Raw genomic sequence first — 24,269 nt, 5'->3', positions numbered from 1 at the left:
ATTCCTAGGGACGTTTAACTCTAGTGTGAATAGATTTAGGTCATTTCTGGGATGTAAATTGAAGGCCTGGAGAAGGAAGCCTTTTCAGAAGACACAGCAAAGTATCTTGAGTCCTCACCAGCGTAAGGGCCTTGGGAGGAAACTGAAAAAGAAGGAAATCAGAGCAGTCTTAACAATTTCACCCAGAATTGGTCTTGGATAGCACAATTATAAAATTTCTCCGCTGAATCCACTTCTTAAAACTAGTAAGCCATGTTTCCCTACAAATTTTTGTTTCATCTAATTCTTTGATCTCTGATTATGATCTCTGACAACAGGCTACTTACTACCCAGGGCCACGTAAATTCAGGTCAATAACAAAAGCAAACATACTATATTAGGAGTGTTTAGAAAACAGACAAGGGAGAGAGGCTTACTGGGAACATTCTTTTCATATTTATTATTTTAGTTCCTCATCTGTGAATTAGTTTTATGTCTTGGCTCATTTAGCCACTGAAGTAATGTTAATGGCTTTCACATTCAACCTATTTTTTATTAAGAACACTCAATTCATTAATTTAAAATTTACTTTGCCGTGTAAGGTGTGGTGGGGCTCACTTTTTTCACTAGATTTCCCTCTAAGAATGAAAGTAGAAAGCAATAGAATAGCAAAGATCACCCATTTGAAGATAAGGCATGTCCCAAATTATTGTCCTTAAATATTTGAAGAATATCCAAATACAATCACCGTGACTTAAGAGTAAACAGGGGAAAGAAAAAATCGGAACCTGACTGTTCTTAAGCAATGTAAATTGGGTCCAAAAGTAGGAAAACATTAAACAAGGGTAGGATCTCCGTGATAGCTACAAAAGAGGAACGAAAAGAGGTAAAATCGGCAGTGGCATCCAGCACATTGTCTACCTCGACATCTCTCTGGGATTGACCTGCCATGCATCAGTTATGCAGGGCATGCATCCTTCCCCCAGCCCCACCTCCACTCCCCGCCACCACCCAGCCACCCCATAGCTAAACCATCATAGTTGTTTCTCAAATCCTTTCCTTTCTCACCACCTCCATCACCCTAACGCAGCGATTTTCAACCGGTGTGCTGCAAGAAAATTTAAAACATGCAACACCTGACTAGTCAGTCAGGGCCACGTCCTCCGGTATTTTTTCATTCTTGGTATGAGCCTTGTAAGAACCTTACCATTTCTCCCAGAGTTCCCGGGTTAACTTTCCCTGGAGGGTAGGCACGGAGGCGCTCACCCCCCCCGGAAGAGCGGGCATATACCTCTGGGAAAGGAAGGGACTGGCAGAAGGCATTACCCACCCCGGGAAGAGGCGGCTGGTTGGACTGGCACCTCCCACGCTGGGCGCCCGCCGGGCTCGCAGCCCGGCTCCCGGCCGCAATAGAGACGGTTGCGAATTCGGACCTCTGAATTCGGGGAAGAACCACTTCCGGCGGCACCGGAAGCGCGGCGGGGACCGTTTGGGTGACGGACTGACGGGCAGTCAGGTCTCCCGGGTCCGGAAGGTGATCTCTGCCCAGGCTCAGAATCCAGACCCTCCGGCCTTATGCAGGAGCCAAGTGAGTGGGGTCCCTCAGCCGGGCGCCCCGGGTGGCGTATAGTGTTTGCCCTACAGTGTCAGTGGCACGGATCATGAACATCGCTTTTCCACGACGCATTTATTCCCTGCATGACCCTACTTTCAGGCTTACCAAGGCGGTATGCGGCCAGGGGCGCCGCGGCGAGTGCGGCCCCCGGCGCCGGCCTCCCTGTGCCCAGAGCTTTCTGCGCTCGGGTTCGAGGCGAAACCACCCCAGCCAGATCCGTACTTTTTCTACAGTGACTTCTTTTTACCTTTCAGATAAGTTCCAAGGCTTCCAACGGTTACATTCAGACGTGTCCACCAGTGCAACTACATATTAACAACATCCTTTCCCGATTCCATGCATTTCCTAGCGGCGAAAGAACACCGAATTGGCTGTCAGAAAGCCTGAGTTCTAGTGCTCGCTGCCATTAACTAGCGGTATGACATTGGAGACGTTTGTTTGTTGTTTGTTTGTTTGAGCTCTCTGGGCTCCGTTTTCCTTTATTGTAAAATGAGAGGCTTGGAATTAGGTAGCAAGTAAGGTTCCTTCCAGTTTTGATATTTGAACTATTGCCCCCAATGCGGTTTTCTAATTCCAGCCTTAATTACATATCTGTGCTTTGGTTAATCTCCATGTAGGAGATTTGGTTAATCTTCCTTCTACTCCGTTAATGTGGGTCTTTGCCAAGTCTGGTTTTAGACTCATTAAAATTATTTTTTTCCCCCAAAGAGTCCCATGCTTTCTAAGCACTCTTTAGTTCTTGGTCCAGGGACTTGTACCTAAATAAGATTTTTTATTTTTATTATTATTTTTTAAATATATATTTATTGATTTCAGAGAGAGAAAGGGAGAGCGAGAGAGAGAGATAGAAACATCAATGATGAGAAAGTCGTCATTGGACACCCCAGCTGGGGTTCGAGCCCGCAACCGGGCATGTGCCTTGACCAGGAATCGAACTTCTATCTCCTGGATCCTAAGTCCATGCTCAACCGCTTAGCCACGCCTGGCTGGGCCCTAAATAAGATGTTTTAAATGGGCCATTCTTGGGTGCCTGAGAATCATTATATTGGAACCCTTTAAAGACAGTGAACTCTGAAGGGAGAGACTCTGGCTTATTAAACTTTGAATCAACAACCTAGAACACACTACATAGAAGCTGGTGCTCAGGAAATGTTTGCTAAGGAGGAAACGTAATTCGTACATTATTTTAGTTGCTCCTCCCCTTAAAAACTGAAAAGCACAGATTTAGAAGTGCATTCTTGGAAGCAGAAGAAATAGAAGACTCAGGAAGAAAAGAACTGTGTTACTAAGTTGAGTTCTGTTGCACTATTCTCTCAATAAACTTCTTTCATTCCAAGAATGATATTCAAAAGGCATTGTTTAATAGATACTTATTGGGTGCCTTCTTCACTCTCTATAGCATCTTTGGGAGGAGGGGGGAGAAGGAAAAATGGTGAGTGTTGAAAGACAATTCCAATTAGAAGGAGTTTATGCAAAGATTCAAAATGAGATGACAGGCCCTGGCTGGGTAGTTCAGTTGGTTAGAGCATTGTTCCAATACGTCAAGGTTGTGGGTTCAATATAAGGTCAGGGCACATACAAGAAGCAACCAATGAATGCATAAATAAGTGGAACAACAAATAGATTTTTGTTTGTTTTGTTTGTTTGTTTTCTCTCTCTCCCTCTCTCTAAAGTCAATAAATAAAAGAACATGACAAACTGTTAGAGATTACAGGTGGGTAAGAGTAACAAAAGGCTGGGAGGTAGGAATGAGAGGATTGTAAGAGTGTAAGAGATGAAGTGAGGTTAGCAGAGGGGCACATAATGAATTCTTATATAGCATGTTTTTAAGTTGTACATTAAACTGGTAATTAATGAGGGGGCCGTTGGTGGGTGTTTAGCAGAGAGCTGATGAGTTCAGATTTGCATTTTAGAAAATCCCTCTACTTTTAATATGTTTAGTTGATCTTTTTCAAGAGTGAAAAAAGAGCCCTTTTAAAGTTTGTTATTGTATTTCAGTTCTATCATAGTAGGAACCTTAATAATAATACTTAATGTTTAGAGAGTAGTTAGTATGGACTCCCAACTCTGACTAGACTGTGAGCTATTTCAGGGACAGGAACCCAGTTTTATTCATTGTAACTCTAGTACTTCCTTTGCCTGTAGTAGATATCCAATTAATATCGGCTAACTTGATTTAAATATCAACCAAAATATTATTTTAAACCTTTTTTTTTAGGAGAAACATGAACCAGAAGATGCTGAAGTTGGACAACTTGCTTCGATTTCACACTGTTTGTAGACAGCTGCACAGCCTAGGTCAAAGAAGAACATTAGCACAATGGAGGCATGTGTTTTCATCTGCTTACCCAGTGTGGACAGCTCAGCAGTACACCAGGCCCTGGCAAACAGATACCTTCTTTGGGTCTGCTTTATCTCAATATAGGCTTCTAGTAACAAAGAAGGTAGCTATAGGGGGCAGGTGCAGGGTGGAGGGGATCAGTGGGGGGAAAAAGGGGGATATCTATAATATTTTCAACAATAAAGATTTTTTTAAAGAAGGTAGTTATAGATTTCTAGCATTACTGTATTATTTGGTCTGAAATGAAAGTGCCTAGAGCCATGAGCCGAAGTCCATTTTGAGTATTTTATCATTTACAGAATCTTTATTCCATAACACTATGCTCCAGGCAATAAATCTTTGTGAAGAAGGGAAATTCTAGTTAGTTGTTTAAAAATGCTGATGAATTTGATTACTTGGAAATTGGTGTATAGCAGTGAATTAAGGATGCAGGATTTATTTTTATAATGTCTTTATTGATTTCAGAGAGAAGAAGGGAGAAAGAGAGAGAGAGAGAGAGAGAAACATCAATGATGAGAGTCATTGATTGGCTGCCTCTTGCACGCCCCCTACTAGGGATTGAGCCTGCAACCCAGGCATGTGCCCTGACCAGGAATCAAACTTCAATCTCCTGGATCATAGGTTGATGCTCAACCACAGAGCCACTCCGGCCAGGCAAGGATGCAGGATTTTTTATTTTAGTCTGAGATTTACGTGCTTATGGGAGTGTTAATTGGTAGAAATAGATGCTGTGATGGTGGTAGATATTCCAGAATAAATATAAATTGTCACTTAAAAGCTTTTTTTTACTTCTCGTGTTCTGAATTTTAATAGGAACAAAGGCCACGGAAATCTCAGTTAGCTCCAACAAAATCTAAAAAGGAGGTGGAGGTATGGATTGGAATGACTGTTGAGGAGCTGGCCAGAGCAATGGGAAAGGATATAGGTGAGCCACAAAATTCTATAAGGAAAATTATGGGAACGTGGAATACCTGGTATTTTATTTCTAATGAGACTGAGGCATTCAAGTATGAAAATTAGACTGGCAGTGTAAAAAGTTACGTCATTCCAGTATTTTTCACTTTAAGTCACATACTGTAATTCATTTCTTGGCTCTTTGCCAAATATAATTATCCAAGATTTTGCTTCTAATCAAAGTGAAAATTATTTTCTTATCTGAACTAACCTTTCTTTCTCAGAAATTTTGTGGGATATTAGATTAAGTCCAAAGAATGATTTTGGAAGGAAGGACCATATTTGTATTCATTTACTTTCCCTTTGTTTTTCCTTAATTTTATGATTTCCTTCTTTTACTAATTCTGATAATATCCGTAGTGCCAGCAAAAAAAATATTCATGGTATTATCTACAACTTTTAATAATACTGTTTTTATTTATAAATATATAGCATCATTGTCATTTTTTCATTCCTTCATTGCACCATTGATGTATTTATTACCAATTTAGGATTGTTGAGTTTTCATTATAGACTGACATTAAAATTTAATAAACAAGAAATAGCCTGTGATTGTAGCAAAATAAAGTGACAAGTGAGGCAGAGTCTTGGAAAAAAGAAATAATTAAAATTCGTAACTCATATTTATTGAACTGTTACTATGTACCAGTACTTTATACTTATTAACTCTGTAATTCTCACAATGCACTAGAGGTAGGTATGATTATTACCCCATTTTTAGGTTGAGAAACTGAAGAATAGAGACGATACATAATTGCCCAGGATTTCACACCTGGCATGTGGTGGAGCCAGGATTTGAACCCAGGGATTTTGGCTCCAGAGGCCATGATTTTCTTACTCACAGACTAAATTATTTCTCAAGAATTGTTATTTGCACCATAGAAATTAGGAAATCCCATAAATCAGATAATTTTTTTTTTTGGAGAACCTTGTGAATAAACATTTACCAGCACATTACTGAGTAGGATGTTCTTTTAGTGTAATGTTTTGCTTATTTGAGGTTGATTTTATTTCATATCTTTCTTTCAAAATATATTTATAAGGTAACTGAAAGTCTGGAAACATAAAACTACGTATTTCATTATCATAACAGGTACATTTATTTGTCATCCACAGGGAACTATGACTGAAATTAAAACAAAGCACATTAATACTTACCTGGCAGGGGAAATACCATGATCATGAAGGTGGCTTTCCCAGGGTGAGGCTTATCCATTGTACTCTGGATGTGCTGACCCCTGAGGTTTCCCCAAATGTGGGAAATTCAACTGTATAATTTGTGGTAGTAGGGGACTGTGTTCCTGCTCTCCCCTGGATAAAAAAAACAAAAACAAAGCACATTAAAAATAAGATGAAGAAAAGTAACAAGTAAATATTTTTCATATATTTTAAGACTTTTTGGATACCCTAAATAGATAAATAAATAGAGTGTGTGTGCATGCCGAGGCACTGTGTGTGTGTGTGTACATACAGCTGATTCTCATTCTTTGGGGATTCTGTGTTGGCAAATTCTCTAAAATGTATTTGTTGCCCCCGAACACGTACAGAGGGGTGAAAATTTTGAGTTGCCTAATCACACATTCCTAGCTGAGGTTCAACGAGGTAACATTCTGCCTTCTTGTTTCGGCTCTCATGCTGTAAACAAGTGTCATTGTTGTGGTTTATTTAGTGCCACGTATTTTGCCTTCCTCTGCTTTTTGTTGGTGATTTTGCTGTTTGTTTTTTTTTAAATATATCTTTATTGATTTCAAAGAGAGGAAAGGAGAGGGAGAGAGAGAGACAGAAACATCAATGATGAGAGAGTCATTGATCGAGCCCACAACCCGGGCATGTGCCCTGACTGGGAATCGAACCCTGATCGCCTGGATCCTAGGTCGACACTCAACCGCTGAGCCACGCCTGGCTGGGTGATTTTGCTGTTTAAAATGGCCCCTAACCATAGTGCTGAAGTACTGTTTAGAGCTACTCACTGCAGGAAGGCTGAATGTGCCATACAGAGAAAATACATGCGTTAGATCAGCTTTGTTCTGGTATTAGTTATAGTGCTGTTGGCTGTGAGTTCAGAGTTAATGAATCAACAATATAGTACATTAAATAAGGTATCTTTAAACCAAAACACTTAAAACAAGGTATGTATTGATTGGCTAATGAAAATTTTGTGACTAGAGGTTAAAGGAACTTAACCCTGTATTTCCCATCAGAGCAATGGTTTAATATTTGCTAATTTAGTATTCGTGAAAGTTTTATAGAATATAACTACTGCAAATAACCAGAATTGACTGTATATATACAAAAAATGTATATATACAGTTTTTATGTCCATGACATATATTAACTACAAGTTTTCAAACAACTAGACTATGATAAACTACTCAATACTAAATGTATACAACATGCAATTTAATGTTTTACTGATGGTTCAGGTGGTTCACAAGGTATATCAATATTCCAAATGTTTATGAATATGCAGAAATTTCAGTTTATATAAATGCATCATATTTTAAAGATCATTTTCTTTTCGACTTCCTTGTGATTTGTTAACATTAGAGAAACAGCTTATATAGTTATTTCTCAGATTGTGTGTACTGTTTATAGGGACATTTGTTAATAGAGGTCACCTTCAGAAGATTTAATTTCATGATCCTAAATGGCTTTATCTTATTCCACCTAGATTATATATATGAAGCTTTAATGAACACTGCTATAGACATAGATTCACTAGAAGCAGACTCGCATTTGGATGATGTCTGGATCAAAGAAGTAATAAAGAAGGCAGGGATGAAGTTAAAATGGAGCAAATTAAAACAAGACAAAGTCAGAGAAAATAAAGATGCTGTGAGAAGGTAAAACATAACCATGTGTATTAGGGGAAGGAAACCACATAGTTTTATTCACACTTTTAAAAATATATATATCTTTATTGATTTCAGAGAGAGGAAGGGAGAGGGAGAGAGAGAGATAGAAGCATCAATGATGAGAGAGTCATTGATCGGCTGCCTCCTGCACGCCCCGTACTGGGGATCAAGCCCGCAACCCGGGCACGTGCGCTGACCAGGAGTGGAACTGAACCGTGATCTCTGGGATCCTGGGTCAATGCTCAACCGCTGAGCCACGCTGGCCAGGCTACTCACACTTTTTAATGGAGTTACCTTAAAATTTCTTTTGCAATTTTTTTTTTTTAAATATATCTTTATTGATTTCAGAGAAACATCAATGATGAGAGAGTCATTGATCGGCTGCAGCCCGCAACCTGGGCAAGTGCCCTGACCGGGAATCAAACCCTCATCGCCTAGATCCTAGGTCGACGCTCAACCGCTGAACCATGCCCGGCCGGGCTCTTTTGCAATTTAAATAATGTTAAACTTTTCTTTGAAGTGCTTAAAGCATCTGTATAATCAGGTTATTATAAAACTCTAAGGGTTATTTTTCCTAATTTTCCAAGTAGGTATATTGATCCTGAATTTTAAAAATGTTTATTCAGTTCTGCTTGTTGTTATGAAGATCACAACTGTAGGTGGGTAGTCATGTATTTTGTCCTAAGTCATTGTATGTATAGAAGAGAAAAATACTTATGTCTAGTCAAAGCTGAATGTTGGGTTTTATCGTTAATGGTAGTTCACAGAGATAACTGTAAATCAGTTCACTGGCTGTAAACTGTTCTGATGTTTAAGAAATGAAACTCCTTCGCTGTTCATTGTAGGCCCCAGGCAGATCCAGCTTTATTAACTGCAAGGTCCCCAGTAGTTACCATAATGGGCCATGTTGATCATGGGAAAACGACGTTACTTGACAAACTGCGAAAAACTCAAGTGGCCGCAATGGAAGCTGGAGGCATCACTCAGCACATTGGTGCCTTTCTTGGTATGGACTCAGATTGCCTTACAGTATGCTTGGGAACTCCATACATTCTTTTCCGAAACCTAGTGTCATGGTATTAAATACACAAATTCTGAGTAAAGGGGAAGGCTAAAGATTAAAGCCGTTGGTTTGATGAAATGTAGAGCATGTTGTTAATAAAGGTTATTTTGTACATTCTATAAGAAGAAAATTATATTACCCTTTTATTCTAGCCCATTCTTAGTTTGGTTCAATGAGCTTAAATTCTTCAGTGCTAAGTTGTGATAATAATTAAATAATAGCTACCATTTACTGAGCACCTAGCGTGTTTCCAGCACTCTGCTGAGCACCTAATATACTTTATCTTTTTAATCTTCAAAACAACATCATTAGGTAGGTATTAATATTCCTACTTACAGGTAAGGAGGTTGTGACTTGTTTAAGTTAAGCTGCTTGGTCAAGGTACACAGCTAGTAAGTGGCAAAGCCAGGATTTAAACCCAGGCTTTTGGACTCAAATCCTGAGCTACTAATTGCATATGTGAAATTGCTTTTGTTGCTCAAGGCAGTAGCGCAGCTGATGTTTGCTAACACAGGGGTGGCTGCCTCTATAACTGTCAGTGTATCTCTCTCCAGAATAGCTATAAGTTGGTGCAGTTATGAAAGTAGTTATATTCTAGAAATATGAAGCATTTTAGTTTGAAATTATTACATGCAAAGAAAACCCTGCAGGTCTCACTGGTATGTTATCATTTCTTGTGAAATGGTGATCCACATTGTTCTGAGTAAGATTAATGGAAGGAATAAAATTATTTGAAGAATTTTGATGCCACATGAATTTCTTCACGGCAGGAAGTACACGTTTGAGTCCTCAGTGTTCTTGGGTTTCCATTTCCACAGTCTCTCTGCCTTCTGGGGAGAAGATAACCTTCCTCGATACTCCGGGACATGCTGCTTTCTCAGCAATGAGGGCCAGGGGCGCTCAGGTTACCGACATTGTCATCCTGGTTGTAGCTGCAGATGATGGAGTGATGAAACAAACGGTAGAATCTATTCAGCATGCCAAAGATGCTCAAGGTACTGTGTGGCTGTGGCTGGCTTACAGGAGTCACTGTTCTGGGGCAGTGGACACGTAACTCATTTAATCTTCATGGCAGTCACGGGATGATTATACCTGTTTTTACAAATAAGGTTCAAAGACAGTCAAATTGTTTTCCCATAGACGTAACTACTAAGAAGAGTGTAGCAGGATTCAATTTAGGACTTGTGATCACAAGTGCAGTCCTTTCTCTCCTGTTTATCTGGCATAGTGAGACTAATAGTCTCGGATAAGTTTTTTTAATTATTAAATATGTCTTTATTGATTTCAAAGAGAGGAAGAGAGAAGGAGAGAGAGAGGAATATCGATGAGAGAGAAACATCGATTGGTTGCTTCCTGCAAACGCCATACTAAAAATGAAGCCTGCAACCTGGGCATGTGCCCTGACTGGGAATTGAACCGGTGGCCTTGCTTCATAGGTTGACACTCAACCACTGAGCCACACTGGCCAGGCTCAGATAACTTTTTTAATAACTTTATATCATGGAAATTTTAAGTAGATATAAAAGTAAAGTGAAAATAACAAACCCCTAAATTCATTAGAAGTTGCGAAGTGATGATTTTCTAATTCTGTTGTTCCTTGTTCATTTATCGTCTTGACTTCTTCTCTAAAGAGAAACTTTCCTCTCATATGCTTAGATAAATTGTTATTTGGGCAGAGGTATAAAATTGAAACTTGGAAAGTTATTTGGCTATTTTCTCCCTTGTTTCTCTACTTAAAAATTGTAACACACACACATACTCTGCACATTCATTTTTATTCTCATGTGATCCTATACCCACTGACAAAAATACTGTTTTCTTGAGAAAATGTACCTGATGCAGCGCATCATACTCCCCTAGTTTGTTGGTAAGAAAACAAAAAATTATGAGAATCACTGATTTAGTCAAATTCTTTCTTCTTACAACATAAAAACTAAGACCTATAGAGTGGCAGGAAAACCACTCATTACAGGCCAGAAAAGGTTGGTGTCTTCATTGTGAATCCCTGGAATTGAAGGTGTCATCATTTGCACTCTTCTCAACTTCGTCTCTTTCAGTACCTATTGTCCTTGCCATCAACAAATGTGACAAAGCTGAGGCTGATCCTGAAAAAGTGAAAAAAGAACTGCTAGCTTACGATGTGGTGTGTGAAGATTATGGAGGCGATGTACAAGCAGTGCATGTCTCTGCCCTTACGGTAAATGCATAGACGAGGAAAGAACATTTAGACATACATAATTTCTGTTGCTGTTTAAGAATTCTATGGGTACTAGGCAAAGCTGGTATCATCCTGGTTTGGCAGGTTAGAAAATAGGCTCAGAAAGGTCAGTCACCAATCCAGGTTTACATAGCTGATCAGTGGGTAATGGGGCCTAAACCTAATGTTTTCCTTATTATGAGATACTCAGAATGAGGAGAATAAATGGTGAATGATGTACGGATAAGGTATTAGTAGGCTAAAGACTGTTTTAAGCAGAAATTAAATCCAGTTGATAATAGAAAGTATTTGTTTTTATAGTGAAAACTATAAAGGTCTTGGGGAATTTAAGAAAGATTTAAACAAAAAAATTTCATTAATCAAAGGGGAAACATTGGGTTCAGTTTGTAAGTGATTGACTTTAGTGTTTCTATTAATTAAATTACTATAAGTTTAAAATTATTTTTGTAATGAATTCTGTTTTCTTTTAAATTATCGGTTATTTTTTTCTGGTTGAAAAATACCAAGGAAGCTCAGTACCTGCTTTGTGACAGCATTTTCCAATTCTCTTATCCTGTGCAGGTTGCTGCTAAGTAACACTTTGCTTTTTTGTCCATTCTTATCATATTCCATAGTTTATTCATTATACAGACTTTTTTTTTTCCTGATCATTCACTGAGAGACAGTATTGTATTTGACCACATTCCTTCAATTAAGCCTCATTTTATCTTTACTTTTCCTAGCTATGTTACCTCCAAGATGCTTAGAAATTATGCCTCCTTTAATAGTAAAACCATGCCTCTTTTTCTCTGGACTTCATAAAATGCCTCCTTACATTGTTATCTTTCCACTGTACCTCGGTTGCTATTCCACTCTGAAAGCCAAATGGCAAGATGAAAGCATTTGAAGACATGGCTGCCTTTTCTGCCCCCAAACCATCAGCTGAGTAGATAGATGTAAAGCTGCTTAGACACATCTGGAGACACGGCCCAGGTGATTCCTAGGGAAGGGAGGGAGTTGGTAGAAAGGGGCAGGGAAGTAATAGGTGAGGCCTCCTTTTTCAAGGCAGATATAGAGGCCTACATTATGCAAAGAAACAACCCCAGCATTGTTTTTCAGGGCAGCATTTTGTACATTGGAATAAATACTAGGAATAAGTAGATGGGTGAGCAGTCTCTTAGCTGACATGGAGAATGAAATAATGCCTTGCCCATCAGTTCCTGCTCCATCACCAGTTAATCAGCTGCACGTGATCTTGGAGCCCTAGAAAGCATAGTAAACATAGATCATGAAAGCTGAAAGAGTCATGTAATCTAGCCCTTCATTTGAGGAAAGGAGATCCAGGGAGGTGAAGTGATCTTTTACGTTTGCACAGCTGTGTAGTTACAGTGGATCAAATGGAAAAATAGATGTGCAAGCTTCATATTGGATAGAACTTCAATGTGAAGTGCCATTGTAAAGAAAGTTAGAGGAAGAGAACACACAGAGACAGATGGAGGGGACAGAGAGAATGAATGAAGCACATGTTTATGAAAGGATATTAACAAGCACCACTAATGGACATCCTTGAAAAAAAATAGCCACTGTTCCTTGCTAGATCTGTCCCTGGATCAGTTTTCTTGCTTGTCCTTCCCTCCCTCCCTCCCTCCCTCCCTCCCTCTCTCCCTCTCTTCCTTCCTTCCTTCCTTCCTCCATCCGGTTGCATAATTATGCTTTTAATGCTTAAAGAGAAAAATATAATTGTCAAGGATCATTTGGCTTTCTGACCCTGGTATTTACATTTACAGATAATATTAATGTATATTAACAACTTTTTTTTGTTGTTAAAGGGGGATAATCTGATGGCTTTGGCAGAGGCAACAATTGCTCTTGCAGAAATATTAGAATTGAAAGCAGACCCCACTGGTCCAGTGGAAGGAACAGTAATAGAATCCTTCACAGACAAAGGAAGAGGGTAGGACTATTAAAATGCTTGCTTTTTAATAATTTTGTTCCGTTGATTTTGTGAATTGATCAATAATAATTGTTATTTTTATTGCATGTTATGGTTAGTCCATAAACAATATTTTCAAAGCATTTTTTGAAAAGTATTTTATTGCACTAGCACAGAGAACACAAAAATGCAGTTATTAGTAGACCATAACTACTGTCTGTATACACCTAGTAGTCATATTTAGATGACTTAAGCATTCAGTTTGTTTGATTTTTTCCCCCTGATGTAACTGAACTGGTAAAGCCTCACAGACTAACATAAATTGGAATAAAATAGGAGTTGTTGCATTTTAGGGTTTCTAAATTCTTTATGTCCTTACCCATTGATATAACATATGGGAAGGTCTTTGGACTGGTGTTCTTGTCCTTAATTTTCCTCCCTATCAGCAAAAGAAGTCTTCTCACTGCTTAACAAATTAAACAAAGGGGATTAAGATTCTGTCAGAGCACTCAGCTATCTGTACCCTCTACTACCATAACTTTATAAGAAATGTGTTTTTTTATTATGGTAAAGAAAAGTAACATTAAATTTCCCATCTTAACCATTTTTAAGAGTACAGTTCAGTACTATTAAGTATATTCACATTGTTGTGCAATAGAATCTAGAATTTTTTCATCTTATAGAACTGCAACTCTATACCCATGAAACACTAATTTTCCTCCCTGTTCCCCAGCCCTTGGCAGCTACTTTTCCATTTTCTATTTATATGATTTTGACTACTTTAGATACTTCATGAATGGGATCATTTGGTATTTGTTCTTTGACTGGCTTATTTCACTTACATAAATGACCTTGAGGTTCATCCATGTTGTAACATGTGACAGGATTTCCTTTTGTTTTTAAGATTGCGTAATATTCCGTTGTATGTATCTACTGCATTTTCTTTATTTATTCTTCTATTGATGGACATTTAGGTTGCTTCCACCTTTTAACAGTTGTGAAGAAATGTTTTTATAATATGAAAAACTGCTTGAGAAATTGAGAGGTGGTGAAATTTACACTATGTGTGCATATTATATATTTTTAAGTCTTATAAAGATATCTTTGCTCACCCTGGCCGGTGTCGCTCAGTTGATTGAGCCTCATCCCAGGCACCAAAAGGTCGCAGGTTCGATTCCAGGTCAGGGCACATGCCTGAATTGCTGGCTTCATCCCCAGTAGGGGGTGTGCAGGAGGCAGCCAATTGATGCTTCTCTCTCACAGTGATTCTTCTCTTTCTCTCTCTCCCTCTCCCTTCCTCTCTGTCTAAAATCAATAAAAACATATTTTTTTAAAAAATGGGGAAAAAATCTTTACTTAAGAAAGTACTATTACATCCTGATTATGGCATCAAGAATAAATACCTTTATTTTTATTTTAGTCCTGTTACTACAGCAATAATTCAAAGAGGAACTTTGAGAAAAGGCTCGATTCTGGTTGCTGGAAAGAGTTGGGCAAAAGTGCGCTTAATGTTTGATGAAAATGGAGAAACAATTAATGAGGCCTGCCCCAGCATGCCAGTGGGAATTATAGGCTGGAAAGACCTCCCTTCTGCAGGAGATGAAATTCTTGAAGTAGAATCTGAGGTATATCAAGCTTAATTCCTATATGTTAAATATGACATAATGATTTTAATCAATCTATAATGTTATACCAAATGATCATATTAATATTAACTTATTATTAACTAATGTTAGCCATTCTAGACTATAAGGGGCTGTAAGGGGGCCAGTGGTTCCTTTTTAGAATTTGGCTATAGAATTTTTAAAACTTTGAGATAGGATTTTTAAATTAAATAAGTTCAATTATATACAAAGCCTCCAAATTAAAGTTTTATAAGTTTTTTGAAACTTATAAAATTAGTGGTTTCATATGAGTTAAACTAATTTCATAGTGGAGAAAAAACAAAGCTTTTAGGTAAATATTACCTATTTTTTTTCCCTGTAAAGCCAAGGGCACGTGAAGTTGTTGATTGGAGGAAGTATGAGCAGGAACAGGAGAAAAATAAAGAGGATTTAAAAATATTAGAAGAAAAGCGAAAGGAACACCAAGAAGCACATCGGAAAGCCCGGGAGCAGTATGGCACTTTGCACTGGAAGGAGAGATCATTTATAAAGTACCAAGAAAAAAAAGAACAAAAATTCTTAAAGCCAAAAGAGAAAGTAGAAAGAGATTCAAATATGCTTCCTATAATTATTAAAGGTGACTTTTTAAAGATTTTACTTAACAACTCATTTTTGGAATATATGTATTTCTTCATTCTCACAATTACTTTGAGCTATTAAATTTAAGCCAAGCCCGGCCAGGCGTGGCTCAGCGGTTGAGCGTTGACCTAGGATCCAGGCGATCGAGGTTCAATTCCCCGTCAGGGCACATGCCTGGGTTGCTGGCTCGATCCCCAGTCAGGGGCTTGCAGAAGGCAGCCGATCAATGACACTCTCATCACTGATGTTTCTCTCTCTCTCTCTCCCTCCGCTTTCCTCTCTCTGAAATCAATAAAGATATATTTAAAAACAAATAAATTTAAGCCAAAAGTATCTCCGTATTTTGAGGGAGACTTTTATTTTTATTGAGGTATAATTGACGTGTTATATTAGTTTCAAATGTACAACATAATGATTTGATATTTGTATATATTGTGAAATGTTCACTGCAGCAAGTCTACTTAACGTCCATCACCATACTTATTTATAGGGTTTTTTCCTTGTATTGAGAACTTTTTAAAATATGTTTTTATTAATTTTAGAGAGAGAGGGAGAGAGAGAGAGAAACACCGATGTGAGAAACATCGAATGGCTGCCTCCTGAATGGACCCCCTGAATCGAACCTGCAACCCAGGCTTGTGCCCTGACCAGGAATCCAACCATGACCTCTTGGTTTCTAGGTCAGTGCTCAACCATTGAGCCACACTGGTTGGGCTTGACTGACTTACTTATTTTGTAACTGGAAGTTTGTACTTTTTAATCTCTTTCACCCTTTTCTCCTTCTCCCTCTGGGGGAGATTTTCTTGGTAAACATTTTTCTTTCTGATTTTGTTATAAATGTACATTTGGTTCATTATAAATATCTACTTTTTAAATTAAGTAGATATTTATAATGTTAAACATAAATAAAGTGGACTTAGTGGTAAATGCCATTCCTGTTGTAGTTTTAAATAGATTATCATCATTTTTGTATCTGTTCATGCCTAACCCCTGACACTAATCATTTGAAACTTTCTGCATTTAGGTGATGTTGATGGTTCCGTTGAGGCCATTTTGAACATTATGGATACCTACGATGCTTCACATGAGTGTGAACTTGAATTAGTACATTTTGGTGTGGGTGATATTAGTGAAAATGATGTTAACCTTGCTGAAGCATTTAATGGTAAGGATTCCATTTCCTATTTAACTGTGTTTCCTAGACCACACTGAACCATTTCCTTCTGTCCTTTGTTGCTTGGCTTGTCAGACCTGACATTTGCCCCATCAGGATCACACTTCCTGTTGCAGTCAAGTTCCCACTACCGATTGAGGGTGGGTGGGATGTGCAATATTTTAGCTGTAGCTCCACTTGTCATTGTACTACAGCATTGGGGAACTATTTCAAGCCCCAGTAGTGTTTCTTGACTTTTTTTTGAAAGTACCACTACTGTCGCCTCTTCTTGCTCCTCCTGGTTTCCCATCCAATTCAAGGCTGGTTCTGTACCTTTCATTTAGACTAATGAATGCTCCTAGCACCGGAATCATCCTATTCAAGTACTTTCCTTGTTCACTGATAATTTTACAAATCATCTTTCTTAGATAAAAAGCTCCTTTTAGTTTTAAATGCCTAGAAGGCAAGAGAACTGTTTATTAGTCAAACTTTTGATACACAGAAAGGGGACTTACGACTGTCTCTTTAATTAGGTCTGTCACTTAGCAAAGCACCAACACTGGAGTGATTAATGAATCATTTAGGAAGGAGCTACTTAATGACCTGACTTGATTAGAATTAGATGCTACCTCTACTAGTGAAAAGGTATTTTCTGTAAAGCTGGTTAACTCAAAGTATTTTATGGGCACTGAGTGGTCTAGCACAGCAATTTTCAACTGGTGTACTGCAAGAATTTTTAAAACATGCAATACCTGACCTCTTTCCCTTAGGTTGTCAAAAAATGACAATGGCCAACACAATAGTCATCTGTTGTGAATGAATCAAAATTACACCCATTTTTTTTTCAGAATGGCAAAAAATGTTTTTTGCTGTGCTGCAGAATTTTAGTAATTAGTTTATGTGTGCCATGAGATGAAAAAGGTTGAAAATTGCAGTGCTAGCACTGTACTGTGTAATGTAGATAGTGTATTGAATAATTTCTTAATGATAAGACTTTCAAGGTGGTGGTGGTTCTCTTGATTAAGCTGTTTGCATTAACTTTCATTTGTTTAAGTTAAGAGTGTTTTGTTTTTTCCCCTAAGGTAACTTTATTTGTTCTTTGGCAAAATGCTCAGCTTCATAGATAGAACTTCTGTCATTTCTTAAATAACTCTTGAACTTCACCAATTAAGTATTTTTGAGCAGCTGAATGCCTAAGAGTAAACCACAAAAGTTGTAGACAAGAAGATTGTAATAGAATTGTTAAAATAATGTAATACTATTTCAGCCCTAATTTTTTTTCTTTCTTATATCCCTGGTATAAAAATCAAAGCTTTGTTTAGCATGCTGCCTCACACATTATGGGCACTTAAATAATGTTTCTTAAATGAATGGATGGATTTTTTAAACCATAAAGAAATTTTCCTTATTAAACAAGCCATAATAGAATTTATATAATCCTTTTATTAATTTGAAAATTTACTAGTTTTCATGAGAAAAAAATTACAGAATTTCTCATCTCAACTTGCTTTTAGTTTATGTGGAAGGAAGTAAAACAATTGAGATTTGAGTTTCTGTTCAAAAGACAAACTGTTCAGTGCAATATTTGTGCTACTTTCTTAACTGTATTTCTGATTGCCAGGTGTTATATATGGCTTCAATGTGAATGCAGGCAATGTTATCCAGCAGTCAGCGGCAAAGAAAGGAGTAAAAATTAAACTTCACAAAATAATTTACCGTCTTGTTGAAGATTTGCAGGAGGAACTGAGCAGCAGATTGCCCTCCACTGCGGAAGAGCACACAGTAGGTGAGTGTTCAGTGACTGTTACTTGTAAACATTCATATCTTAGGTGCTGTAAATGACACTTGAAAGCAAAATTTAGGGGAAATGTATTTTACTATTAAAGTACATTCAGTGTTCCAATACATATCCTGCGTTCTAGAAAAAATGACTGCTACACATGAGTTCAGTGTAACTGCATATGTATTAGAAACACTTGCTCTCTGCAACCCTTAGGCTTGAGGATACAAGGCAAGTAAGGCTCTAAGAACTTGCCCTCACGTTTAGACAGGAACAGCTAATTGTGATACAAATTAGACTGAGGTGGGAGGCATAAAGATTATTAATGTGTCATGAAGGAGCCATTGATTTTGTCCTGGAGCTGGTAGAGAAATCTAGCATGAGCAGAAAAATTACATTTAAATATTAAATCTTTTAAAATATTCTTTCTAGCATATCCCTTGGCCAGATTAAAGGCTAAATTTATGATGACTGAATCATTTTATGTGTTCTTTTTCCTCCCCATATACATTTTTCTAAAAACTTTTTATTTTGATGATAGTTTTAAATATCCAGAAACATTACAAGAAAAGTATAGGGAACTCTCCCATATACCCTTTACCCAATTCACCAATTATTTACATTTTGCCCCATTTGCTTTATTATCCCCCCCCACACACACACAATTTCACAATTTTTTTTTTCTGTATCACTTGAAAGTACATTTGAGATAGTGTCTGTTTGCCACTAAGTACTTGCATTTCCTAAGCACAGGGATGTTCTCTTATAAAATCATAGAACAAATATCAAACTCAGGAAATTTAACATTAGTGCTATTATCTAAACCAAAGTCCATATTCAAATTTTGTCCATTGTCCCAATAAAGACTTTATAGGTATATATTTTCCCCTCAGTCCTGGATTATGGATTACATTTAATTTTTCAGTCCTTTTTGATCATGACATTTAAAAAAAAAATACATCTTTATTGATTTCAGAGAGAGGGAGAGGGAGAGAGAGAAACGTCAATGAAAAGAGTCGTCATTGATCAGCCGCCCCCTGCACGCTCTCAACTGGGGATGGAGCCTGCAACCTGGGCCTGTGCCCTGACGGGGAATCGAACTGCGATCTCCTGGATCCTAGGCCGATGCTCAGCTGCTGAGCCATGCCCGGCTGGGAGACATTTTTGAAGTGTAGAGGCCAGTGGTTTGGTTGTGTGTGCTTTAATTTGGATCTGGCTGATATTTCCTCAATGAAATTCAGTATTTGTATTTTTGGCCTCCAGTACAGATTTATTTTAGGCTTCCCTGATCTGCTTAACATTGATCACACAGTGACTTGTATGTTCTTGAGCAAAGTTTGTAAAACTGAGTCATGAGGGTTTCTAGTAGTAAGCAAGTACCAAATAACACTGACCCTAGGAAATTTGTACATTATAGTGTATGGTACCATGTCATTATTTGAATTTGTTTTAATTTTCATTTAGTGAAAAAGTAAGCTGAATCACAGATTTAGTACTTATGCAGATATAAATTACCAGTGGTAAGATTAAAAATAAGCCAGGTAGTAACAGATGATCTAAACTAGAAATTATATTGAGGGATAATTGAAAACTACATTTTCATGGAGCAGACAGGAACTGTACTAAATAAATTTATCATCCATCAACAATCATCTTCTAGTGCATTTTATGCAGCCAAAACAGTGAGTTCCATTTGTCTTTCATTCATTCTTTTGGTAAGCACTTGTATTTTTGTGATTTTCTTTCCCAAGAACTTTCTGGTTTTTAATATTGGTCAGGAAAGTAAAGTTGGTGGAGTCAAAAAATACCAGGACTTCTGTGCATGAATTTGTCTACCTTGCAAAATGTCAGAATTATGTATTTTTCAGAATCTTTTGTTTTCTGTACTGAATGTTCTCTTCTTCCTAAAGGTGAGGCTTCTATACTAGCTACCTTCTCCATAACAGAAGGGAAGAAAAAAGTTCCTGTGGCTGGCTGCAGAGTCCAAAAGGGACAATTGGAAAAACAAAAAAAATTTAAGTTAATCCGTAACGGGCATGTTATTTGGAAGGGTAAGCAACATCAAAATCTGTCTCTGTGTCATATCCAGTCACCAGAACCTAACAATTCTCTGTAACTGGCTGAAGTCTGTTCATCTTTCACTCCTATAATCCCATTCAAGTCACTACTTATTCATAACTGGTTTCAGGTTGCTGGGTTCCCTTTTACTAGTCCTGAGGATTCCTCCAAGATTGTTAGTCCCCTAGTCTGATTTTCTAAACTCCTAAGACTATCTTTCTAGTCATGTCTCCTCCACTCTACATCATACTTGTTCCCATCCTTTCACTTTTTGCCTGCACTATCTTTTATCCTGATGTATCTCAACCAAGTCCTGAGTACAGTCCCATCCTCTGCAGTGTTAGCCTGTCTTTAAAATGGTAGATTTAGTATTTTCCACTACAAATCTTGTTTACAACTTCGTTTTTCTTTGGTTTCCCTGGTATTTAGTCCAATTATTCAACATGACAGGATTATAAAATTTCTAATAATTCCAATGTAATTCTCTTTAACACCAGACTACATAGCACTTGGTGAAGTACTTATTTGTTGAATACATGAACCTTAAGGGTTTTTTTGTTTTTTTTTAAGGCTCATTAACCTCACTGAAACACCATAAAGATGACGTTTCAGTCATCAAAACTGGAATGGATTGTGGTCTCAGTTTGGATGAAGAAAAGATAGAATTTAAAGTGGGAGATGAAATTGTTTGTTTTGAAGAAAAGGAAGTTCCAGCCAAGACGTCATGGGACCCAGGATTTTAAAATATTAAAAATGTAAAAGATTAAACGTCTTATTTTCTATAGAGCAACTAGTTTTGCTTTATTTGAAGGTAAGAATTCACGACTACTGGTCAGTAAGTGCCCAGACAATTGTCAAAATAAGAAAACTTAAAAAATTTAAGGATGCCTCCAACTAGAAATCCTGGTGTAAGAATACAGTAAGAGGGAATTATTGGCATATCATTGAATGTAATATTAAGAGTTAATAAGCTTTAAGTGAATGTTTTACGAGTGATACCAAGAAAAGCAGTCTTCTCTGAGTTGAGCTCCATGGGCAAGATATGGTACCAAATACTATTTGAAACCGTATTTTTCAGTGTCAACAGGACTAACGAGCAAACAGTTTTAATTCCCCAAGTTCACACTCAGCATTGAACAGTAGTGTATTCCCTTGTACTGCAGACAGCAAACATCCCAACCAAACCACCCAGGTAGTTCTCCCTCAGCCAGGGGGCATTTGGCAGTGCCCGGATACACTTTTGGTTGTAGAAATGGGGGTAGAGGTCCGAGATGCTGCTCATCTTCCTGGGATGCACAGGGCAGCCCCTACCACAAATTACCTGATCCAAAATGTCCATAATGCTGAGGTAAAAAAAAACTGACAGAAACACAAACTGGTTTATTATCTAGACATCTGATATTAAATATAGTGGAAATCTGCCAAAGTATAGTTTATCAATTTGATCCATCAATTTGATGCTTAAAAAAAAAAATCACTGGAATAAACTTCAACAATTAAATGTTAGTTCATGTCTTTTATTAACCCATATACCATTACTTGTCTTCTGGTTTGTTGAAGCAATAGGTCAGACAACATTTGCCACAGTAATGCCTGTCAAAGTGGCTGGCCATAAAGACTCCAGCGCCACACTCATCTGAAGGGCACTCCCGGCGAAGGCGGCTGATTTTGCCATTCTCATCCACCTAAAAAGTACAAACCTGCGGTTAAGATCATTCTTCAACATATTTTGAAATCTAATTTAAGTGCCTCAAAATACTTAACCTTTTAATCACACAATGGTAGTTTTTAGCAAACCAAAACATCCCAGGTCCTCATCAGTAATTACAACAAATAAGTTCAGGGCTCATTAAAGTCCAGTCTTGCAAGTGGTAGACTGAGCTAAGACCTGAACCCATATCTGACTTCAAAATCAACCCTAGTTTGGAACAAGCAGCTAAAGGTACCCGCCCCCCCCCACCCCCCCCCCCCCAATATCTAAAGCTCATTCAAATATCAAGCAAGCTGGTGGGCACGGCTCAGCAGCTGAGATCTTGGTCAGAGCACATGCCTGGGTTTCGGGCTCAATTCCCACCAGGGGGTGTGCAGGAGGCAGCCAATCAATGACTCTCATCATTGATGTTTTTCTCTCTCTTTCTGAAATCAATAGATTTAAAAAAAGAAAAAATATATCAAACAGGTAAAAAAAACTTTTAAAGTGTTTGAAACCAGAGATGTGAATAAAATTTAATAACCTATAGGCAAAAACTTATTTTTAATAAACTGACTTACTTTGTAGTACTTCAGGACAGCCAGCTTAACCTTCTTTCTCTTATGCTTATTCTTCTTGGGAGTGGTGTAGGACTTCTTCTTCCTTTTCTTAGCACCACCACGAAGTCTCAACACAAGATGAAGCGTGGACTCCTGTTAATCAAAGAAAGCATAAAACAGGCTTTAAAAACAATTACATTAATTAATGGTCATGCTCAGTACTAAAAATGGAAAACTAGCATCCTGCATCTTCTAATTAGATGCAATATGAAGTACACAATACCACAGAAGAGTGAGTCTTGGGGAGGAAAAGTCTCTTGATTCTTAACTAGTTTACAAGGACATTAAAGAACATACTAAATTACACCATGGGATGCAATCTGCAAAACCCAGAATGTGAGAAACTAGAGCAATCAAATGTTAGTGGAGTTACTTGGGAAATCTTGCTAATCTAATGCTAGTCTCCCCACTTTTGTGTCAAAAATTTAAAGATTTATTTAAAGGGTGGCTCTTTCCAACAAACCTTTTGAATGTTGTAGTCAGACAAAGTACGCCCATCTTCCAGTTGTTTGCCAGCAAAGATCAGTCTTTGCTGATCAGGAGGAATTCCTAATGAAAAAAAAAAAACACAACACAACAAATTAAGTCAGAGCAGAACAAAGCCTTTCTGCTCAAGATTTACAAAGTAATAATCCTGAATCAAATGATATTAATAGCTTCCAGAGTCTACTGCAGGCCAAGCACGGTTTTAAATGTTTACAAATTTTACTTCATGTAATCATTAACAATACTCAATATGTACATGTTAATACAGTCTTCATTTTGCAGATGAGGAAATGGGTGTAAAGAATTAAATAGCTTGTCCAAGTTCACATACATGACATGCACTGAGGCGTGGCTCCATGCTCATGAACGTTTGCCCACCGTGCTATTCCAAAAGATTTCACTTGATCAACCTGACCTCTTCCCACCCCTCCCAGAGCAGGTATGTCTAGCACCTACAGGTAGGCTGAGCCTATGGAGGTTAATATTTCTGTAATAGAAAATAGTACTTGCCTTCCTTATCCTGGATCTTGGCCTTTACATTTTCTATTGTATCCGAGGGTTCAACCTAAAATTTTAAAACGCAAATGTATTGATAACGGTAAAAAACTAGAATATACGCTCAATTCAATGTGAGCGAACCGAGCTGGGTGGGGGGCTGCAGCTCCCCCAACAGAGCTGGCCCCTCACCCGGTGCACAGGCCACCTCCCAGGACCGCCTCAGCCCAGCGGGGAGGGAGGGGGGCAGCAGCGGGCCACACGTGCTCGCTCGCGCCCGGCCGGCCGGAGACCTTCCCCGTCCCATCGCGGGCGTGCTGCTTGGTCGCCGGGCCCGCACTAGAGGCGATACGCCGAGACTTCAGCCTTGCAAAACCGGCCCAGAACCCCTGCTCTGCAGACGACCCTGCATTAAGGGCCAGGTCTCAGAACCCTGACTCGGAAACATGTTCTGGGCAGAAAGCAGCGCCGGCCCCGGAATCCACCTCCGGGCCTTACTCAGGCCTTCGCTCCCTCACCCCACCCGGCCCGCACCTCGAGAGTGATGGTCTTCCCCGTAAGGGTTTTCACGAAAATCTGCATCTTGGCGGCGACTCCACCTGAGGTGGAGGAAAAGGAAGAGACGGGTTAGACCTAGGGACACACGAGAGGGAGATCGGTAGGCCGCTGGCCGCGGAGCGGCCAACAAGCACACACTCACCGCAGATGGCGGATCGGAAAGGAAGAGCGCCGCGCAGGCCCACGGGGTTCCCGGGTTCCGCCGCCGCAGGCCCCACCTCTTAGGCGACCACACCAAATGCCTGACTG

The 24,269-nt window shown here is 38.6% G+C and overlaps 2 protein-coding genes and 1 non-coding gene across 4 annotated transcripts; 2 read left to right on the top strand and 1 right to left on the bottom strand.

Moving 5' to 3' along the window:
• Positions 1-1,481: 1,481 nt before the first annotated feature.
• Positions 1,482-20,961, top strand: MTIF2 (mitochondrial translational initiation factor 2). Of its 2 annotated transcripts, none has more exons than XM_087823569.1 (13): positions 1,482-1,567; positions 1,849-2,010; positions 3,813-4,038; positions 4,749-4,860; positions 7,561-7,732; positions 8,590-8,750; positions 9,626-9,802; positions 10,865-11,004; positions 12,834-12,958; positions 14,358-14,562; positions 14,926-15,178; positions 16,205-16,345; positions 17,955-18,903. In XM_087823569.1, the coding sequence occupies exons 3-13, from the start codon at positions 3,820-3,822 to the stop codon at positions 18,173-18,175; spliced, it is 1,926 nt and encodes a 641-aa protein (XP_087679695.1). In that variant the 5' UTR covers positions 1,482-1,567; positions 1,849-2,010; positions 3,813-3,819; the 3' UTR covers positions 18,176-18,903. The 2 variants fall into 2 exon arrangements, with proteins under 2 accessions (XP_087679695.1, XP_016077650.2); XM_016222164.2 differs by lacking the exons at positions 1,482-1,567; positions 1,849-2,010 and adding exons at positions 20,024-20,164; positions 20,742-20,961 and having other exon boundaries at positions 17,955-18,119.
• On the top strand, positions 6,040-6,203 carry LOC148091636 (U1 spliceosomal RNA). The gene has a single exon (XR_015715590.1). It is a non-coding gene; the product is annotated as a U1 spliceosomal RNA (small nuclear RNA).
• Positions 20,962-21,672: 711 nt separating the features above from the next.
• Positions 21,673-24,111, bottom strand: RPS27A (ribosomal protein S27a). Its single transcript, XM_016222166.2, has 5 exons — positions 23,997-24,111; positions 23,478-23,532; positions 22,945-23,030; positions 22,443-22,574; positions 21,673-21,856 (listed from the first exon to the last, which is right to left on the bottom strand). The coding sequence occupies exons 1-5, from the start codon at positions 24,042-24,044 to the stop codon at positions 21,707-21,709; spliced, it is 471 nt and encodes a 156-aa protein (XP_016077652.1). The 5' UTR covers positions 24,045-24,111; the 3' UTR covers positions 21,673-21,706.
• Positions 24,112-24,269: the final 158 nt, after the last annotated feature.

Source organism: Miniopterus natalensis, chromosome 13, assembly GCF_054644295.1.
Source record: "Miniopterus natalensis isolate mMinNat1 chromosome 13, mMinNat1.hap1, whole genome shotgun sequence".
In the NCBI taxonomy this organism is placed as follows: domain Eukaryota; kingdom Metazoa; phylum Chordata; class Mammalia; order Chiroptera; family Miniopteridae; genus Miniopterus; species Miniopterus natalensis.
The sequence above is the reverse complement of the archived record's forward strand: the minus strand, read 5'-3'. Positions and strand labels throughout refer to the sequence as shown.

Bases quoted from the DNA above. Each gene is read 5' to 3' on its own strand.
- MTIF2 (XM_016222164.2), top strand. From the start codon at position 3,820: ATGAACCAGAAGATGCTGAAGTTGGACAACTTGCTTCGATTTCACACT. The intron at 7,733-8,589 runs GTAAAACATAAC...TGTTCATTGTAG, and splicing joins AATAAAGATGCTGTGAGAAG to GCCCCAGGCAGATCCAGCTT. The intron at 12,959-14,357 runs GTAGGACTATTA...TTTTTATTTTAG, and splicing joins TTCACAGACAAAGGAAGAGG to TCCTGTTACTACAGCAATAA.
- RPS27A (XM_016222166.2), bottom strand. From the start codon at position 24,044: ATGCAGATTTTCGTGAAAACCCTTACGGGGAAGACCATCACTCTCGAG. The intron at 23,533-23,996 runs GTGCGGGCCGGG...TTAAAATTTTAG, and splicing joins GGAAGACCATCACTCTCGAG to GTTGAACCCTCGGATACAAT. The intron at 23,031-23,477 runs GCAAGTACTATT...TTTTTTCATTAG, and splicing joins CAAGATCCAGGATAAGGAAG to GAATTCCTCCTGATCAGCAA.